This window comes from Paroedura picta, chromosome 14 (genome assembly GCF_049243985.1).
Source record: "Paroedura picta isolate Pp20150507F chromosome 14, Ppicta_v3.0, whole genome shotgun sequence".
NCBI lineage: Eukaryota > Metazoa > Chordata > Lepidosauria > Squamata > Gekkonidae > Paroedura > Paroedura picta.
This window is the reverse complement of record NC_135382.1, coordinates 39,518,769-39,536,327: the sequence shown is the minus strand read 5'-3', so window position 1 is coordinate 39,536,327 and position 17,559 is coordinate 39,518,769. Positions and strand designations below refer to the sequence as shown.

General features: G+C 57.8%; 1 protein-coding gene across 1 annotated transcript in view; it reads left to right on the top strand.

Annotated features, from left to right (window-relative positions):
- The first annotated feature begins 1,291 nt into the window (after positions 1-1,291).
- Positions 1,292-17,559, top strand: part of SLC7A5 (solute carrier family 7 member 5) — a 30,452-nt gene continuing 14,184 nt past the window's right edge. Inside the window, exons 1-2 of the mRNA XM_077309456.1 lie at positions 1,292-2,016; positions 10,355-10,480. Coding sequence (XP_077165571.1) covers positions 1,461-2,016; positions 10,355-10,480 — 682 coding nt within the window. The 5' untranslated portion in view covers positions 1,292-1,460. The remainder of the gene's footprint in view (positions 2,017-10,354; positions 10,481-17,559) is intronic.

The following is a 17,559-nucleotide window of genomic DNA, read 5'->3' as shown; positions in this document are numbered from 1 at the left end:
GACAGGGAGAATACGTGAGAGTCCCTAATGTTGAGATTCCTGGCTCTGAGAGGCCTCACTGGATTGCATGGGAAATATCTGTCATTTATAAATGACTGGCAAGTAGAGAAGCCAAAGGGGCATCCCAGAACTTAGAATCATAGAGTTGGAAGGGGTCATATAGGCCATCTAGTCCAACCCCCTGCTCAATGCAGGATCAGCCCTAAAAACCTCTCCCCATTCCTGGCTTGTTCATGCCAAATATTACTCCCCTCCCTCTAGTCACGGTCCCCTCCCCTGCTTTCACAAGGCAGAACCAGGAAGCTGCATTTCTAAGGCACCATTGCCAAAGGGGCAGCTGCAGGGAGACGGAGCACTGCAATGGCTGGTGGCGTTTTTATCCAGGATCAGCCGGCTCACACGTGACATTGGGCTAGGCGGCAAAAAACGGCCAGGACAGCGACGCTTCTGAGGGCATGTCGTAAATGGGAATGTCGGTCCGTTGTTCTCCCAACTGCGAGATCCAGTTTGAGTGTCTGGCGGCACCTTTTAAGACCAACAAATCTTTATTCCGACCTGGAGATCTGTGCCGCAGCCACTAGGGGGCATAGCGGGATCAGGCAAAACCCCACCAAAAATCAAACTGGAGAGGACTGGCTGATGCTGGACAAGAAACTGGATGCCCGGCCCAAGTGGGTCTGGTGAATGCCTTTCTAACCTCCCAGAATTTGCCTCTCGGGTGATTTAAGAAGGCTGAGAGGATGCAGAAGTACTTTTTTATTTCCGGGGGTGGGGGGTACTCCATGCCCATCATAATTCAGCGGGGGTATCTGGGGATGAGTGGCAAATGCAGTTGCACATCCAAAAAAAGAAAAATCTCCAGGATCCGGGCCGGCCTGGAGAGGATTCCCCTTCCATCCCACGGTGGCGATCAGCCATTCGCCGGGTCTGCAAGGGAGGGCGCGGCCTGGAGATCTCCCCATGACCCCCTGGGAGAAGGCGGCTGCCGAGGAGGGCTCCCCCAGCCTAGGGGCGCGGGGCTGGCTGGCACCTGTCGGGCGGCCGCGCTCCCCTTCCCTTCCCTTCCCGGCGCGCTCCGGCTGCAGCTCCCCAGGCGCGCCGCAGAGGCCGCGGCTCCTCCTCGCCGGCAGCCAGGGAGGGAGGGAGGGGGCCGTCCGGGCGGCCAGGCGCGCACGTGGTGGGGCGGAGCGGAGCGGAGCGGAGTGGCGGCGCTGCGCTGCGCTGCGCTGGGCCGGGCCGTCCTGCCGGCCTTATAAGGCGGCGCGAAGAGGGCGCCGGTTGGAGAGCGCGCGGGGACGCCGGGCGAGGGGGCGCGGGCGGACAGGCAGGCGGGCAGCGGGCGGACGGAGGGGCCGAGCGGGGCTCTCGCGGCGGCCGCTTACCGGCCTCGTCCTTGCCCTTGCCCGGGCGGCGCCTCCGGCTCCCTGTGCCTGGCTGCGTGGCTGGCTGGCCGGCCGGCCATGTCGGGCTCCGGCGCCGGCGCTGGCGTTGGCGCCGGCGGGCTGAAGAAGCGGGGCTCGTCGGGGCCGGAGGCGGAGACGATGCTGGCGGGCGCGGGGGGCGCGGCGGAGAGCGGCGGCGGCGGCGGGGGGGCGCCGGCGGGGGCGGTGGCGCTGAAGCGGAGCATCACGCTGGCGAACGGCGTGGCGCTCATCGTGGGCACCATCATCGGCTCGGGCATCTTCGTGACGCCGACGGGGGTGCTGCGCGAGGCGGGCTCGCCGGGGCTGGCGCTGGTGGTGTGGGCGGCGTGCGGCGTCTTCTCCATCGTGGGCGCGCTCTGCTACGCCGAGCTGGGCACCACCCTGCCCCGCTCGGGCGGCGACTACGCCTACGTGCTGGAGGTCTACGGCGCCCTGCCCGCCTTCCTCAAGCTCTGGATCGAGCTGCTCATCATCCGGCCCTCGTCGCAGTACATCGTCGCCTACGTCTTCGCCACCTACCTGCTCAAGCCGCTCTTCCCCACCTGCCTCGTCCCCGAAGCCGCCGCCAAGCTCGTCGCCTGCCTCTGCGTCCGTGAGTACGCGCCCCCCCCCCACACCCCACGGGACGGGACGGCCGCAGGGGCACGGGGGGCGACCCACGGGGGGGGGCCGAGCCGGACAACCATCGCCGAAGTCCGGCGTAACCCTCGGGGGTGGTGGAGAACTGGGCTGGACTCCCACTCCTCCTCCTCCTCTGCAGGCAGCCAGCTGGGGGAACTTGGCCTGGTCGCAGTTCTCTTAGAGCTCTCTCAACCTCGGAGACTCCCTCTGGTAGTTAGAAAGCAAGGGCCCCAAAAAGAACAGCTCCTCTGTCTCCAGGCTGTCAGAAGCCCAGAGAGAAAACGAGAGTTTTTCTCTTCCAAGAGTGCCCTCCAGCTGCATCCCCCAAATTCAGCCTTAATTCAGACAGTCCGTTTTTCCTGCATCTCCCACCCTCAGGTTGCTGGAAACGAGGGTCTCTGCTTGCCTGGGCAGGGCCACAGTGCTGGAGAGGATCTCTCTGGGGATCCCATGCCTGCTTGGAGGCAGTTCCACCCGGCCCTGTAGATCAGGCCCCCTTCCCTGGCCACGCAGGGGGTCCCTGGCCCCAGAAGCATCAAACGGCAAACTCTAGATTAATGCACGCATCGTGGGAGATGCAGGGGCAGTGGCAGCCCAGCATTCCAGCCAGGGACTGGGGGTGGCCCCTCACAGAGGTCAGAAGGCCCAGTTCCCTAGGAGGAGCACGGACAGGGTGTGTGGGGGTGTGGGTTGAGGAATTCTGGCCTGGCCCCCCTACCTGAGCTGTCCAGAGCCCTTGGCTCTTCCTTCACTCTGTGCAGCCAGGAGATGCTGGGCCGGAGGGCCGGTGTGGGGGCCTTGGAAATCCCAGGGAAGGCTGTGACCTGTCCCAAAGCGGGAGAAAAGGCTGCCTCTTGTAGGGCGTCTTGCCATGACCTTGTGCGCCCCCTCCCCTTGTCTGAGACGTTCTCTCCCAGGCGAGCTTGCGGCTTCACGTGCTTTACCGCCTGGCACAAATTGTCCTTTTTTGCAATAATTCCCAGCAATTAGCTGCACCCGGGAGCAAATTGTACGTGCACAGTATGCACCCAGGGGCAAATTGTACGTGTTACCTGTGTCTTCTGGCATTGGGCACCTTGACGGAAGGCAGGACTGTGCGCCCCCCACCCCCCACCCCACCCTGCTCCTCATGGTCCAGTGGGCATCACCTAGTCTGAGCCTCCTGCCTGTCCTCATGTTGGTGGCAGGAGGGGCCAGACTCGGGGTGTCAAGGGGCACGGTCAAGACTTTTGTTTGTGGGTGGGACGCCCCTGAGCTTTTGCCGGGGAGTCCAAGAGCACTGGAATCAGCGAGGCCATGGGGGCACCTGCAGGGCCACGGAGATCTTTGTCCCCCCTCGTTGCTGTTTGCATTTACCCCATTTCCACGTGGGTCTCCGGCTGCAGCTCCCCCCCCCCCAACAGAAGCCTTGCAAGAGGCTGGCAGATGGGGCCTGGGGGCATTTCTGCAGAGGGGGCTGTGCCCGTGGATGAGTTTTCTCACGTTGGCATTTGGGATAGTCTGACCCTGTGAAACCGGCATGTCTAGAAGTAGCAGATGCAGATTCGAATTGTGAAATACTCCGGACTGTGCATGGCCACCTGGAACCTCTCAGACAACTGCAAATAAGCCCGCTCAGTCCAGCGGCTGAGGCATCCTTGCTTCTTGGCTCCCGCAAACACTCCAGTGTTTGTCCACGGAGATGCTCTCCAGGGCCGAAGTTCTGGGTCTTCGGACTGAGCCACGTCAGGCGGAAGGAAGCAAAGTGCAAGGGGGGCATATTGACATTGGGGGGGGGGCAAAGTGAGGCTGATACAGTGATGGGCAGTAGGAGGAGGGGGGAGGCTTGGAAAACTTTTAGGGTGGGGGGGTGGAAAAGCAAGCCATGTTCTTTTTGCCACTGAAGGTGATGTGGGCTTCCCCAGCATCACCTGTCATAAAATTGGGCGTCAAATGCTATTTTTACTGTCATGTGCATAAACTCTCTCCCTCTCTCTCTGTGTGGCCTACCTTGCAGGATTGCTAAGGGTAACATGGAAAGAAGAGAACACTAGTCAGGGTTTGTGTGTGTGTGTGTGTGTGTGTGTGTGTGTGTGTGGTCTGCTTTCTTTGGCTGCTCCTGGAAGGTGTTGGGTCTTCTCACATGACTGGGAAGAAGGGTAGAATTTTTTGTTCAAAGAGCTGTTCTGGCCGAAGAAGCCTTCCTCCAGATTTACTCCTTGCACACGCAAGGACATTTGGACGCTTGCAGTAGGGTGCGAGAGCTCTCCCTGGGCTCTTTTGCGTTGGGATTGCTGAGCCGGTTTAAGAGATCGATGTGGGGGGTTAGGGACGGGCCACGGCCACCGGTGGCCCAGCAGCAAAGGACAACTGAAACTGCCTGCGAGCCCGTCACTCTCCCCGATGGGCTGCCCTGGGAGTGTTGTTACACGTAGTAGTAGTGAGTGTCCTGCTTTCTGCAGGGGGTTAGACTAGATGACCCTTGAGATCCCTTCCAACTCAATGATTCTTCATGCAGTTCACTATAGATTCCTGGGGAGAACCGTCAGGGCTACAGTCGCCCTGCCTGCAAGGACCATGAGAAAAATGCAGGCTGCCTTGGGGAGGGGGGAGACTTTGTGTCACTTTGGTGTAGAGCACATTTACCTTCCCTCCCGTGGCTATCTCCCCCCCCCCCCCCCCTCTTAAAGGCCTTGAGTTAAGTCCTTCTATGCATTTTATTAGCTTAGGAAAATTATTGTAGGCAGATCTGATTCTACTAACTTTTTTTCTACTGCGTAACTGGTACCCTTTGATGTGTTTTCCTGCCCCTCCTCCCTCCTTGCAACCCCCCCCCCCCGGGTCCCAAAGTTGTGCCTCCACCTCCATAATATAAATAATACATGTTTGACAGCCAAAGTATTAGCACCGAAATCTCTCCGCCATCTGTGAACAAGTTAGTGCTTTAAGGGATTAGCACAAACCTACTATTAGTTGTTCCTGCGCCTGGCAATTTGGAGGCTAGCCCTGCCGGATACTTGCCTTCCAGGGCTTGAAAAAGAGGTGGAACGAACCTTTGAGGTTGGCCGCATATTCTGTGCATGCTGTGGATGCACAGAAGAAGAAGGGAAGCAAAAAGGTGCCATGTAGAGGATGGGGCAGAGTTGTTCTCTCTTGCCCCAGAGGGACAGACCAGAACCAAGGGAATGAAATTGATGCAAAAGAAATTCCATCTAAACATCCGGAAGAAGTTCCTGACAGTCAGAGCGGTTCCTCAGTGAGACAGGCTTCCTCGGGAGGTGGTGGGTTCTCCATCATTGGAGATTTTTAAACAGAGGCTGGAGAGCATCTGACGGAGAGGCTGATTCTGTGAAGGCTCAAGGGGGTGGCAGGTGACAGTGGAGGAGTGAGAGGGATGTGAGTGTCCTGCATGGTGCAGGGGGCTGGACTAGATGACCCAGGAGGCCCCTTCCGACTCTGTGATTCTAAGAGAATGCACTTCCTGTTGGGTCATTTGCTTGCTTCTCTAAAGTCCATCCTGGCCACAGGCCAGTGGATCTGACCCATAATGTGCCGGGGTGGCTCCATTCACTTGGGGCTTGGACAAGATTACTTTTCGGGGGATTCTGCCTGCAGATCACGTCTTTGGTCCCCACTCTTAAGAGGCACACATAATATTGTGCCATCTGCGCCATGCATGGAGCCCCAGTTGAGCAGAAGGGCCAGGCTAGCTCAAAACGCAGTTGATACCCCATAGGCCAAATTACGCCTCTCCAGCTGCCTGTGGATTACAGCATGCTGGCAGGGGCTTGTGGGAATTGTAGTCCATGGACAGTAGGACCACTGCTTCCCTTGCAGGATGCGAAGTTCGAACTCCGATGGACGGACAAGGGCTCCAGGTGGGACTGTTAGGCAGGAGATGTTGGGCCCTGAACCGGCGACGTCCTCATGCAACGTGGGTTGTGAGTGTCGTTTGTGTCCCCCTCTGCTGCAGCTGATTTAACTACAGCACTGCAAGGCTGGAAATAGGAAACCGGTGTGTGGAGGGGAGTCGTCTTGTGTGTGGTTGCTGGGCAACCGCACGCGGTCCCATGGGGCTTCTGGCTGGGAACAGGAATCGATAGGAGGTGCTTGCAAGGCTGCCCACATGACTTTGGTGCTTTCTCCCTCCCTTTCCAGCCCCTCCCTCCGTGGCTGGGACGCTCTGCGAAGGGAGGTGTCTGCTTGGGAAAGTGGGTCGATCTGGGCCCTCATGGAGGCCCCCTGTGCTTAGTGGGCACCCGGCTGCCTTCCCTGGGCTGGGTTTGGAGCCCCAGCTGCCCCTTGCTGACCAGGGAGGGAAATGGTGTGTGTGTGTGTGTGTGCTCTGTACCAGCACCAGCGTGGCAAAGGGTGTTGGGGAGAGGCAGGGAGCAGCTGCAGGAGAGCAGTTTGCAGTTTCCAGCTGGGCTGCAGGAGAGCTTTGTTGAGTGGGACTCTCCCATGCTGTGAGGGCTCAGAGTGAAGCTGGCTTGTCACCCGGATTGGCAGGCACGTCAGGCTCTCGGGGTCTCCCTACCTGGTACCGAATCGCTCTGCCTTGTGCTGCCCTGACTGGCCGGCCGGCCTCTGTGTGCATGCGCCCTTTTCTCATTCAAGGCAATGCTGCAGCCTTCTGTTCCAGGCAGGTTCGGCCTCCTCTCAGTCCTCTCTTGGCAAACATCTCTCCGTCATGTTCCGCTACCTAAAACGCTTTGCGGCTGGCTGGCTGAGCAGAAGGCTTTCTGCCCAGCAGGGGCGGCTGGAGAGATGTTTACTCTGGCACTGAATTGTCTGCTTAGGGTGTGCAGCCTCCCCCCCCCCCAATTCCTCAAGTGGATGAGTGCACCGGGATAAATGTCATGGGGGCATGTGCTGTGCAGGTTTAAATTTGGAAATCCAGCGACTCTTCCCGTGACGATGCGCATCTCCACGGGCAAGTTTGGTGTGTGTCTGTCTGTGCAGCGCTCCTGGAACTGTTGTGACAAGGGACCCCCCTCCCCCCTCCCCCAGCCGCATGATCCTTGCATTTTGCACGTCTCCCCCTGAAATTCTAAAACCTCTACCCCATAATGGTCTCTGACTCTGCCCTGTCATGGCAGGCTTTACAAGGGAATCCGTGGTCACGTTCCTTCAGAGGACTCTGTGCCGTTTCCCATCACCCCCGACATCTTTGTGGCTCTTTCAACAGCTCTTTTTCATGCTTTCTTTGCAGCTCTGGCCCAAACCACTCCCATCGTCTCCCATGTTTGTTTTTTCCTTGCAGGGGACTAGTGACACCTTGGGCATCCCTTGTAAATAGTTCTCCATTTCCCTGGAGCGGCAGCATTGCAGTTTTGACCATATTCGGGGCCTGAGGGGGTGTGAGCAGCTGCGGAGCGTGTGCAGTCCCCCCCCCCGCACACACATGTGCTTCTCAATTTCACACCACAGTATCGGCCACGACAACGTTAGAGTCATGCCCTCGCCCTCCCGGAAGTTGGGTTTCATCTGCCAGCCGCTTCCTTCTCTGGCAGACTGCTCGTAAACATTTGAGCATGTAATGCGACGGGGGAAGCTGCTTTATACTGGATCAGCCTGTCACTTGTCTGCTCGGACCGGCAGCAGCAGCTCTGCCAAGGAACTCTTGGGTGGGGAGGGGGGAGCATGCAGCACCAGGGCCTCCCCAGGCCTGGCCAGAAGCGTGAATCTGTCATGCCCAGTCAGACAATGAGCAGGACACTTTTTGATTGGCAGCGAGAGGAAGGGAGCGCCCCAGTTGGCTAAACTTAACTGTGTAGTTTTGCATGCAAAGGTGGGTTGATTGTGAGACCGTGCAATTCCCCCGGCCTGTCCTTGTGTCCGTGAGGGCAGTCCCCACCTTCTCCTGCACCCGTGTGTGTGGCTCCGTGCGGGTTTCAAGGAGCGGCTTTTGGCTCCCCTTGTGCTTAAACCTCTGACTCCTTGCCTCTGAGCTTAACGGGTTTTGTCGGGCGACTATTCCAGGCTGCAGAAGGAAATGCCGGATCCGGGGCTGCCTCCCCAGCTTCGTGAAAGCCTTGCTGTTTCGGCACGTGACCCCTTCATTAATGAGCGGGGCCTCCTCGCAGGGCCTGCCCGTGGCCTGTTCTCTGCTGATACCGCTTATCATGTGCTTGGGATGCTGCCGGGCTGTCAGCTCCTGTTACAGGCAAGAAGTGCAAGTCTCAAATCAATGCTGCACGCAGCAGCTCGGTTCAGACATAATGCAGAGCATAATGCGCGAGGGACGATTCCCCACACTGGGACGTCTGCATTCCCACAAGACTCGAAACTGTAGTTCAAAGTGACCGGTGACTAAGTGCCTTCCAGGCCGTGGCGTCAAATGTGCAGTTGGTGGAGCGCCCCCCCCCCCCCGCATGGGAGTCACGCTGACCCTCCTTGTCTAAATGAGACCGTGCTTTTGTGTGACCTACGCCTTGGGCAAGGCAGCATCCCATTTGCTTTACCAGCCCTCAGACTGGGACCAGGAGGGGTCTGCTGGGTCAGTACCTGGGATGGGGAGTGCTGTTGTCTTCCCCCCCCCCCCTCTTATTCTCCGTCATCCTAGTCGTGATGTGCAGATGTCAGCGCATGTGTCTGCTTTCCTGCGCACCCAAAGAGGCACATGGAGGTTCCAGGTGGCACGGGGGGTGTGGGGAGACCTCGGGGAAGGGTGGCAGGGTGCCCACCTTGGCACAGCACAGACACCAGGCTGCATGTTACGGGGCCCCGGCGGCAGCTTGGAACTCTTCTGCCGGACACCACTCTGCTTCTGGAAGGAGGTTTGAGGCCTAACTGCACTTCTCAGGGTGCCTGCGTTGACAGTAGTGAGGGGGACTCTGCACATGCCCAGAGGTCCCCGTGCTGCTCAGTTGTTTGTATGTTGCATCCTGTCCTCCAGGATCATGGAAGCTTCCAAGCTGACCCCAAACGGAACCAGAGTCCAGCAGCACCAGCAAGGGCTGCCAAACCTTGTCCCGGCCATCATGAGCTTTTGTGAACGGGCATGAGCTTGCTCCACTGCGCACGGCTGCCTCAGCATCGGGCTGCCGGAGTCTTGTGGGTCTCGCCCGTCCTTGGAGTTCCCGCGTGTGCAGTTTTTTAATTAAACGAATTACACGCCGTCAAGCCAGCCCGGGAGTCTCCCACAAGCGATGCAGATTCTGCAGGGCGAGGCGGCCGTCCAGGCGCTTTTGGCACTCTTTATAGGCCCGCTGGGGGCTGCTTCCTCCTGCAAACGGGCCCTGCCCGGCACCTTCCCAGCGGCTGCTGCCCGTCTGCTTCCGGCCCGTGCCACCCGTTGGGGGTGCTGGCACGCGGCAGCTGCCGGCAGAGCGCTGAGCTGGATGATGCAACGCCCCCTCCCCCTTGCCTGGCCCGGCTTTGAGTCATCCGGGCAGGAAATTGGCGTCCCTCGGCCCTTTGCTGGAACCACTCAAGAAAGAGGAAAGGCAGAGAGGAGCGAGCTACGATTCTCACTCAGAGTGAGTCACGGAGTCGGGTGTGCTTTCCCATCCACGCCCACAAGCATGTGCTCATTGCCCCGTCCGTATCTGAGCGCCCCAGCCATGCTCCCTTGCTAGCAGAGCAGCCTGGGTCGGAATGATGCAGCCCCCCCCCTCCATACGAACACCCAGTTTTAGCTATCCTGCCAGGGCTGCTTTGGAGGGCCGCTCTGTGCCCCCCCCCTCCAGGAGCTCTTTGCTTAGAGGTGTGGGGTGGCTCTTGCCTGGGGGACTTTGAGCTTATGTAACCCGGGGGGGGGGGGGATGGAGCAATAAACCGGTGGAGGACCAGACATAGGAAAATGGGGACAGTTCACAGGAGGTCCCCCCCTCCCTGTATTTCTATCCTTATTTCTGAAACGTTTAGATAACTAAGTCGAGAGCTCTCCCTCAATGACTCCAGGTCTGATCATGGTTTTGATGCTTTAAACCAGGGGTAGTCAAACTGCGGTCCTCCAGATGTCCATGGACTACAATTCCCATGAGCCCCTGCCAGCATTCGCTGGCAGGGGCTCCTGGGAATTGTAGTCCATGGACATCTGGAGGGCCGCCGTTTGACTACCCCTGCTTTAAACGGACATGGTTGCTAGCATGCCCCAATTCTGAAACAAGGCTGAATAAAGTCCACGTCAGTCAGCATTTGCTGCTGATGCCCCTCCTCTCCGCGCCACGGCGCTGGCCTCCTACAAACGGCTTCAAGATTCGGTGATCACCGGGGTGGCCGAGCCAAGCCGAAGCGCACAGCCCTAGACCCCCGGCGTGGCATTCTGCCCTCTCTCGACCCTCCCCTGCAGCAGCCGCTAACTCTGCCTCTCTGCTCTTTCGCAGTGCTGCTCACGGCGGTGAATTGCTACAGCGTGAAGGCGGCCACCCGTGTACAGGATGTCTTCGCGGCTGCCAAGCTCCTGGCCCTGGCGTTGATCATCATCCTGGGGTTTATCCAGCTCGGAAAGGGTGAGTTTGCCATCCCCCCCCCCCACCCCACACACAAACACACCTTTCTCTGGCTTTGGTCATCTGGCAACAAACCTTTGAATCCCGGAGCCAGGAGGCGACCTCTGGGGAAGGCATCAGCCTGTTTGCATGTTTGTCGGACATTATGGGGAACTGGTTGGCCCCTGTATGAGCTGGGAGTTCTGGGCCTGATGGTCTGATCCAGCCGGGCTCTTAAGTTCATTTCAACCTTTTCCAGTCCCAGAATGAGGCCTGAGGGCCAGCGTGGTGTGGTGGTTAAGAGCGGCTGCTTTTAATCGAGTGAGAAACGTGTTTTTATCTATATTTTTAAAAATACAGAAGGGGAAACAGACCCTGGGGAGAAAATCCTCGGTCACCTCAGTGCCAGAAGTCCACTCCCAACCCCCAACCCCCAACCCCCCCCCCCCCCAGGAGTCTGATGTTTTGGGCTGTCAGCCGCTCTGAGGGCTGCAGGTTCTGCAGAATTTGACTTGTAAACCTCTCGGCACAGGCTGCAGAGCGCATGACAACAGCGTTGAGGGAAAAGGCGTTGTCGGGCATGCAAATAGGCTCCGGTCATTCACATTGTAAAAGGGACATATTTTTTGGGGGGGGGAGGGGGAGTGGCCAGCCTTCCCGGGGCCGTTGCCGAACTGTGCAGCATCACTTTGGGGGAGCAACGGGGCAGGAAAGAAGCCAAACCAGAGCCAGGATCCGTTTGAGAGCGAGCTCCCACGGTAATAGCCTGCCTGAAGGATATTAAGTGTTTTACTGAATTTATACCCCGCTTTGCTCTCCAGCGGGGGACTCAAGCAGGCCACCTCGTTCTCTTTGCTGCCGCTTCGTCTTCGCTACAGACGTGAGAGGCTGGTGAGCATCCAGGCCTTTTCTAGAAGGGGCGTCTGGCTTGGCCCTGATCCTGCGCTTCAGGAGCAAAACTGCGGTGGCCCATGCTGATAGTGTGTGGCTGGCTCCCTGTGGCCTCGCCCTCCGTTCCCTCCTCCCTCGTGAGCATCTCCTCCCACAGCTGTTGTGTTTTGTGACGAGTGTCTGGCACGGACGTTTAGCTGGAGGGCTGCAGGGAGCGGAGGATCCTCTGACACCAGTGCCTAGAGGAGCAGTCAAGGGGCAGCCGCCACCCCACGCTCCGCCCTCCTTGCGATGTTGGCTCTTCCCCAGAGGCCACGTTGTGTGGCTCACTCGTGCGCAGAGCGGCCGGCTGTCACCCGTGGCTCCAGTCCTCCAAGCCAACCAGTGGCTGGTTTCCCACTCGTGGGCTCTCCGCCAGGGCTGCAGTGGGGCCCCGATCCTAGCTCCGGGATAGAGCGAGCGGTGTCGCCGTTCCTTTTGCGCTGCCTCAGCAGTACCAGGTCTTGCGCAAGGGAGGCACATTCCCTTCGAGGCCTCGTGCCCGAATTCTGGCTCTTGGGCAAGGGTCGCGAGTGGGAAGTTCTTCCTCTTCTTTCTTCCTTTCTTTCAGCTTCCCCCCCCCACACACACACCCCTTGAAAGAAGAAAGCCGACTTTTGTTAATTGTTTGCCTCTTTCCTCCTAATGATGAGGCCTCATGGCAGGAGCAGCCGGGCCTGGCCGACCGAGAGGGGACCTGGCCGTGGAGCCAAACGCCTGCGTTCAGCAGTTTTTTTTAATGGACAGATAAATAGATTTCAAAAAGCGGGTGGGAACTTTTGAGGGGAGCAGAACCTGACTACAGGACAAAGCAGCAAGGATACTTGGCACAGTCCGAAGGCCTTCTCCTGAAGTACCTCCACACCCTTGCTTCTTCCGAGGTGCAGTTCTCCCTCCCCCCGGCCCCTCCTGCAGGGTTTCTTTGTGGTCAGGAGCACCTCATGGCCCTTCCTGCTTGCTCCTCGAGGCTGCTTTCCTGTTGCCCTGTGGCTGGCCCTGCAGAGGAACTGGCTGGCCCCTGGGTGAGGCAGGATCCTGGACTAGATGGACCCTCCCTGGCCTGACCCAGCAGGGCTCTTCTGAGGTTCCTACGGTTTTCTGAACGCTTCTCAATTCCACCCCCAAGGCAGTAATATAATCTCCCTGTCACTTGTATGCACTGAATTATTTGCTGTCTGGAGCACCAGCTTGGACACACCACACACACACACACACACACACACACACACGGTCTGTTTTATGATTGGGCTGCTGGCTGCTGAGCAAATGCAGGGTCATGTAAGGACTGGGCTTAACGTCTGTCTGTTGCTTTCCAGGGAAGGCAGGGGACCAAACCCCCAAGCTCACTCCGAATGTCCTTTCTGCTTGATTTATGTATCTGGGCAACTTTGTAGGCCTGTCCAGGAGCGGTCGGCTCTTGGATAGGCAGGAAAAGACCACGAGGGTTAACCTTGCGCCCTGCGTGCCCCCGTCAAAGCGGAGGGGAGGGGGATCATGTGGGCGAGGAGAGGCTCTAGTTACTTTGATCTTTGGTAAGAACTGCACAACCAGCCTTGCCTTGCGGTTTGCTTGAGCTGACCCCCGCGCCCCTAGAACAAATGCCAGCCTGAATATTTAATTGCTTGGGCAGTCGAGCTGCCCCTGCCCACTTGAGATGCCTTACCTTGCTTGCTCTTGAGAGGGGAGCAGTTATCCCCCCCCTCCCTCCCTCCCCCCACCCCAAGAGAAGGGCCGCCTTGCCCCATTCAGTTGGCAGGCAAACTTCTTGGCCGACTGTGCCCATGTTGTTATTGTACTTGGGATTTCTCAGGTTTTTTGTACGGCTTCCTCTTTTCTCCTCCTCCTCCTCCTCCTCCCCCTTTCCAGACTTACTCGCCTAATTCTTCAGCTGGCACAGAAAGGGCACAAATCCGTGTTGCAGATTTTCTAATTAGGACGGGGTTGAAGCAGGGGGGGGGTGGGATTTGGTGTCCCTCCCTTAGCGGTAGATGCCCAAGGCAGTGAGCATGAATCGCTCCTTTGCCGCTGTACTGTTTGCTAGAGAGCCGCACTGCCTCTGAAGGTGGAAGTTCTATTTTTAGCTGTTAGCGGTTGCTGTGTGTGTGTCCAGTTCCCCTTTAAAGCCTTCGGAGCAAGCCGGGGCCGTCCCCACACTCCTGAACTAGGGACTGCTGCCAATCCTTTGTATATCCTGGGGCAAAGTGCTTTGGTCTGTTTCGAACTCAGTGGCAGTGAATTGTAGGTCGTCCTGAGTTCTAGACACGGAATCTGCCCTACAATGCAGGGGTAGTCAACCTGTGGTCCTCCAGATGTCCATGGACTACACGTCCCATGAGCCCCTGCCAGCATTCGCTGGCAGGGGCTCATGGGAATTGTAGTCCATGGACATCTGGAGGACCGCAGGTTGACTACCCCTGCTATAATGTATCAAACCCTTGGTCCATCGAGGTCAGTGTTGTCTGCTCAGGCTGGCAGCAGCTCCCCAGGGTCTCAGGCAGAAAAAGGTCTTTCCCACCCCCTGCTGCCGGCCCCTTTTAACTGGCGACGCCAGGGGCTGAACCTGGGAGCTTCTGCATGCCAAGTAGATGCTCTACCTCTGAGCCATGACACCTCCCTGAAAAATGAACATGTCTTCTAGCGCTTCGGGGAGGGGGTGGAATCCCCTTTCTCTCCACACCAAGGAAGTTCTAGAAACATGTTCTTTTCTGAAGCAGGAAAGCTCAAACACCAGCCCTTGCACAGTTAAAGCAAATGCACGCAAATATACGTGTCCCTGACTGTGTGCGCATATGTCTGCTTGCAAAGAAGAGCCAAGGTGTGTTAGTTTTACAAATGAAACTGGGGACAGTACGTGGGGTGCTAGTGGTGCAGTTTCCTTTGCTTTGCATTGAGTGTGAGGTGAGAATTGTGTGATGTGTGTAGAATGATCACGCTTGCGCTGCTCGCATGGGCCTTCTGTGTCTCTCGCAAACAGGGTTCTGGCAGCCGTTCCTTGCAGGAAAGGTCTTCCACTTCACCATGGGCTTGGTTGCCACTTCTGCACCACTCCAGGTCTCCCTTTAACATGCTTTCTGGAATGGGGGCAAACAAAACTGGGCACCGGTTTCCTTGGGGAGACCAGAACTAGGCACAGAATTTCGCAAGCAGCCGCTCAACACTTCTGTGTGATGTTGTCCTGATGGCGGGCCCTTCTGGTTTTGCTTGTTTCCCAATAATCCCCAGCACGGGCTCTGCTGTGAGCCGACATTTCCACTTTTTCCGCTGGATTCTTCTCTGCGACCTTTCTGGGCTAGAATTATTGCCCGTTTGGATCGCAGGTGCAGTTAGCGTCCTTCTTCCTCGAGCATGTCCTGACGGCAAACGTCGGGACATCGAGCTGCAGGAGACGCGTCTATTTTCTGCGCTTTGTGCTGTCCCACCTTTGGCGGCGTCCTGCAGGAAACGAGAGGCGACACGCAGCTTCGGGTTTTGCCAGCTTCCAACCTGTCAAAGAGGTGCGTGGCTTCGCTCTGAGATTTTTGGCTCTGTTACAAAGGAAGCCAACCTTCAATGGGTGCTGGTCCCACTTGTCAGCCAGGCCACCCGGATGGCTTTCAATGTATTTTTTGTTACTTCCTCCAGCTAGGCGTTTCTGCAGCCGCAGGTGGGGTTGACTGGGCTGGTGGGCTTCTGGGGGAAGTGGGTCTGCTGCCTGCCTTTGCGGGAGCTCAGAGCGGGCGTGCCGTGTGGGAGCTGGCACCTGTCCCTAGTAAAGAAGAGGTGAGGAAATTGGGCAGGCCCAGTAGTGCCGCTCTGCCTTGGCACATCTTCTCGCGGAGTCTCAAGGGCCAGCCATCAAAGAGGAGGGACCCTCTCTGGGCTTGGCGCCTTGGCCCAGGCGGGGCTCACCCTGTCTTGCTCGTGAGAACCCCTTCAAAGCGACGGTTTTGGGAGGGGGCTGGGACAGGAAGGCCGGAGCATTTTCCCAGGGCCTGGACGTGTACAAACACCGTTGCCTCTTCACTTTGAGTTAATAATGCCTTTTTAGCCCAGCGGGGAAGGAGGAAATCTGGCAGCCAACCACCCCCTTTGTGTCTCTCATCTTTGGCAATTAATAATAGCACTCTTCATGGATGTTTCGTAACATGCCTCCTCCTCCTCATCTGGGGGAAATAATTACTTTTTTTACAAAAGGGAGAGATGAAGGGGGGGGGGTCCCCCTCCCTTTCCGCAGTTATGTAAGCCAAGCACGGGTTCAGTCGGGGTTTAGATCAGGGGTAGTTCTGTGGGCCATTTCCAGCATCTCTCTCCGGGTACATTTTCCTTCCCTTTACGGAGAGGTGTGACCTCTGGGCGTTACCAGCCTGAGAAGGAGGGCGAGGGAAGAATTATTTGGGGGTAAACTAGCAGCAATGAGGGGTTCGGTTTACTTATTTCATTCATTCATCCCCCACCTTTCTGCCCCGTGGAGACCAAGAGAGTCTTCTTCCTACGGTGTCGCAGGATCTGGGACTTTTCAACATTTTTATTGGTGATCCGGACGAGGGGGTGGATGGACTCCTCGTTAAACTTGCTGATGACACCAAATTGGGAGGGTTGGCGAGCACCCCCGAAGACAGAGCACATGAGGACAGGATGCCGTTCACGAAGAAGTTCAGACATGTGGGTCACAGAAATGAGAGGCAGGCATCCTGGATGGGGGAGACACTTGCGGGTAGCAGTGCGTGTGCGAATGTGATCTTGGGGTGCTTGTGGACGGTAGGCTAAATAGGAGCAGACAGTTGTGATATGGTGGTAAGCTCTCCTGGAGTTTGGGGCCGGAAGCCAGTCAGGCTGGGACCTGCTTTGCTTTTGCGACCGTTCCTGGCGCCACCAAATCAGCGAATGCTCCTTGGCCCGGCGCCCGGCGTGTCTCCCTCTCCTGCCATGAAAGTGGCCGCCCGCCTGCCTTGGCACGTTTGCCATCGATCCACCGTTTAGTAACCGCAGCCGAGAGCCCCTTTTGCCGATTACCCATCATCGCTTTGACCTGGAGCTGCTTGGGCTAAAAACGAAGGGGTCCCCCACCCCACGAAGCCGTTCCTTCCCTCTTCCCATCCCCCCCTCCCCCCCGGTGATGAAAAGGGGCAAGTCAACCTGACCAGGAATTTGGCTGTTTTAAGAGTTGCGGACGGGCACACTGTGTCGGTACATGTTACTTTTAATTTGGTTAATTTTAGAGTCGAGTGCAGTTAAAGAAGCATTTCAGGTCGGCGCCATGGCAGGGCGGGTGCCAGTCTGCGGGGGCAGCTGTGGCTGTGCTCCCAGGGCACCTTTGGGGAGCTGGCAGAATTGAGAAGGGGGCTGGTGTTAATTGGAGGGAGGGCTGCAGCGGTATATAAATAGCAACGGCGCTTCGGGCAGGAGCAATTGGTCAGGAGAGGGCTCACACCCACCTGGTGGCCTCGTGGTCTCGGGCTGCGTGGGGGTCTCCAGCAGCACCTGTCGCCTGCAGCCTCTCTTCCATGCCAGCAGCGTGAGGACTTCTGTGAACGGCCACATTATTTTAATTTCTTTACAAAAGTCCTCTCCCGCCTCTCTGCCCTTGCAAGGGTCGCCCAAGCAGCTAACAACGTCAAGCACGCAAGCCAAATCGACACGATCAAAACCAATAAAGTCAAAACCCTCAGGCGCACGCCATTGAAACATTTTTTCCAAGAGTTAAAAAATGTGCAGCACCATTAAAATGCCTCCGAAACCCAAGAACTAGGAAGGAGGGGGCCATGAGACGAGGCTTTGCTCGGCAGCAGAAGGAGACCGATGAATCTCCCTGGGGTGAGAGTGCCATGGCCGAGAAGGCCTCTTCCGGGTTGCCGCCCACCGGATCTGCAGAGGGCGCGCTTGCCGGGGTGGGGAGTCCCGTCCAGACCTACTGGCACAGGGCCTGGCCGAACTGCTGAGCCAGTCTTGGATGCGGGCAGCCTCTTCGCCGCCAGGCCCAGGAGGGCAACAGCGTAAGTCACCCAGCCAGCGCGTCAGTCCCGGAGGCCACGAGCAGAAAGGAAGGCGGGAACAGCTGGTGCCACATTTGCCCGGGTGAACCGAGCGCGCTGCGTCCTGCAGGGCTTGAGTGAGGCATGCCTCTGGGTTAGGCAAAGGTGCTTCTGCCTGCAGGGCCTGGCGTGCCTCTGACGCACGGGCGCTTTCATGTG